This window comes from Nelumbo nucifera, chromosome 5 (genome assembly GCF_055504915.1).
Source record: "Nelumbo nucifera cultivar China Antique chromosome 5, China Antique-T2T, whole genome shotgun sequence".
In the NCBI taxonomy this organism is placed as follows: domain Eukaryota; kingdom Viridiplantae; phylum Streptophyta; class Magnoliopsida; order Proteales; family Nelumbonaceae; genus Nelumbo; species Nelumbo nucifera.
In genome coordinates this window covers 57,458,161-57,460,892 of record NC_142653.1, presented here as the reverse complement: position 1 = coordinate 57,460,892, position 2,732 = coordinate 57,458,161, and the positions used below count along the sequence as shown (strand labels likewise).

Below are 2,732 nucleotides of genomic sequence, written 5' to 3'. Positions count from 1 at the left end.
CTAGAAAAATCGTCCACTATGGTCAAGAAATAATGTGCACCACAAGAAGCTGCAGTTCTATAAGGACCCCACAAATCACAATGAACTAACTCAAAAATATCGGATGCTTTATTATTACTAGGAACAAACTCTTCCCGACATTGTTTAGCTCGGAAGCATACATCACAACCCTTACTTCTGTCAGTATGCTTAGTATGTAAAGGTAGCAATTTAATAATTCTATAAGAAGGATGCCCCAACCTTTGATGTCAAATATCTGACATTCTGCTCTCTATAGTCTTCATTGCTCTTGTTGATGCAATGCTCTGGAAATAATAGTCCCTCTCGCTGCTCACCCGCTCCAATCAACATCCTCGTAGTGCGGTCCTGTATCACATAGAATTTGTTAGTGAACTGGACGATGCAATTTGATTCCTCAATTAATTGTGATACAAAAAGTAAATTGCAATTCAAACTAGGCACATATAAAACACTAGTCAGTTTTAGGTGATCATCCAGTGCAATTGTGTCTTCTTTTTCTGCTATCGTCGCTTTCCCGTCTGGCAGCCCGACAGAGCACGGAATGATATTCTTTATGTCTCTTATTGATTTTAGGTTTCCTGTCATATGATGAGAGGCCCCTATGTTTATTATCCATTCTGACAATTTTTGCTTACCACTTAGTTGTTGACTCCCTTCTTTTTGTGTGTTCAAAAGGTTGAGTAACATGTTCCATTGCTCACTGCTCAGTCCATTTAACCCGGTCTTGGCTGCATCGATTGATTCTCCTTGAGACGTATTGCCTTGCACAGAGGCTTTGGTTGTATTGGCCTTAGCTTGGCTGTCACGACCTTTTCCTCCTGCCCCTGTTCGTTGTTTCTGTCCACCACGCCCTCGGCCTGTTCCACGGGTATTATTTTTCGGTCGATCACCCCACCATTCAGTGTAGCCGATCAGTTGGAAACAAGACTCTACTTCGTGGCCTGTCTTGTTGCAGTGAGTACATACTGTGTTCTTGTCTCTGCCCTCGCTTTGCCTCTTTCCTGTGTGGGTTGCGAAGGCCACAGCTTCAACTTTCTCTTCCTTTGCGCGTGTCATAGTCTGAACTTGCTCTTCTTGAACCACTATGGCATAGGCTCGATTCAAATTTGGCAAGGGTTTCGTACTCAGTATATGCGAACGCACACCTCCATAGACCATGTCATCTAGCCCCATCAAAAATTGATGAAGTTTCTCTTCATCCCGCTTCTTATCCCACGCCCTGCTTATGTCGCAGTTGCACTTGCCACATTGACAAGTGGGATATTGCTCATAATTTCCCAATTCCTCCCATATCATCTTGAGTTTTCCATAGTAATTCAGAATTGTCATACCTCTTTGTTTGCAATTCACCAGTTCAGATTTGAGTTGTTGGACTCGTGGTCCATTACCAACAGAAAATCGCTCCTTTATGTCGTCCCAGAGTGTCTTCACAATCTCTGTGTATGTTACGGTTGAACGTAAATTTGGTTCAATGTTATTCAGAATCCATGACACAAGCATGGAATTCACCATCCACAAATCTTCTAATTCCACTGAATCTTCCGAAGGTTGTTTCACTGATCCATCGATGAAGCCGAATTTCTTCTTGGCTCGCAGCACCGTTCTTATTGCTCGAGCCCATTCATCATAGTTGTCACCTCTAAGCTGGATCTGTGTGATAACGCTCCCTGGATTGTTATTGGTTGATAGAAGATAGGGTGAGATCACGTTCCTTGGACATTGACTGCCGCCCTGATCCTTGTTTTCAGCCATGTCGAGTATAGTGTTGGTGCCGCTGAAGAGAAACTGCCACAGAATGCTGATTCGCCGGAAGAACTCGAAGTGCCGCCACTGTTCATCGAAGAAGACGATGAACAGTGATACTTCAGAAACCAGAAGAAATGCTACCGCTGTTCTCCGAAGGAGACGATGATCACCGAAGTGCCGCCGCTGGTCCGAAAACACAGCGTCGGAATGAAAAAAAAACACAGCGCAGTTGATCACTAGTCCGAAACTAGAAGAAGTGCCGCCGCTGTTCACCGAAGGAGGCGACGATCACCGAAGTGCCGCCGCTTGTCTGAAAAACACAGCGCCAGACTGAAACCACAGGGCAGAACGCTGTCGCCGCTAATCGCTGATCCGAAGTCGCCGCTGATCACTGGTTCGAAGTCGAAGGAGACGACGATCACCGAAGTGCCGCCGCTTGTCTGAAAAACACAACGCCAGACTGAAAAGTACAACGCAGAACTTTGTCGCCGCTGATTGCTGATCCGAAGTCGCCGCTGATCACTGGTTCGAAGTCGAAGGAGACGGCGATCACCGAAGTTCCGCCGCTTGTCCGAAAAACACAGTGCCGGACTGAAGCACAACGCAAAACGTTGTCACCGCTGATCGCTGATCCGAAGTCGCCGCTGATCACTGGTTCGAAGTCGCCGCTGATTGATCGTCGCTGCCGCCGTTGATCTCCAGAGTGCCCTGGCTCTGATACCATGAAAAACCAGTGCTTCTCTGGTTTCTACTTTCAAAATCTTATTTACTCAGAATGTCGAAATATATACAATCGAGATCCTATGTTTACAAGAATAAGAAGATGTAGAAGAATAAGAGGTATCTAATACTCCTGATTCGATTACAACAGACACTCCGAATTCAATTACTAATTGTAATCCTAACATACCTTCAAGAAATTTTCATTGCTTCGTTCCAAGTTATGCGTTACATGCCCACGTATA

At 45.2% G+C, this 2,732-nt stretch overlaps 1 protein-coding gene across 1 annotated transcript; it reads right to left on the bottom strand.

Moving 5' to 3' along the window:
* Positions 1–219: 219 nt before the first annotated feature.
* LOC104596929 (uncharacterized) lies at positions 220–2,491 on the bottom strand. The gene is made up of 2 exons (XM_010258244.1): positions 2,249–2,491; positions 220–1,950 (listed from the first exon to the last, which is right to left on the bottom strand). Exons 1-2 carry the CDS (start codon positions 2,489–2,491, stop codon positions 220–222), a joined length of 1,974 nt encoding a protein of 657 aa, XP_010256546.1.
* Positions 2,492–2,732: the final 241 nt, after the last annotated feature.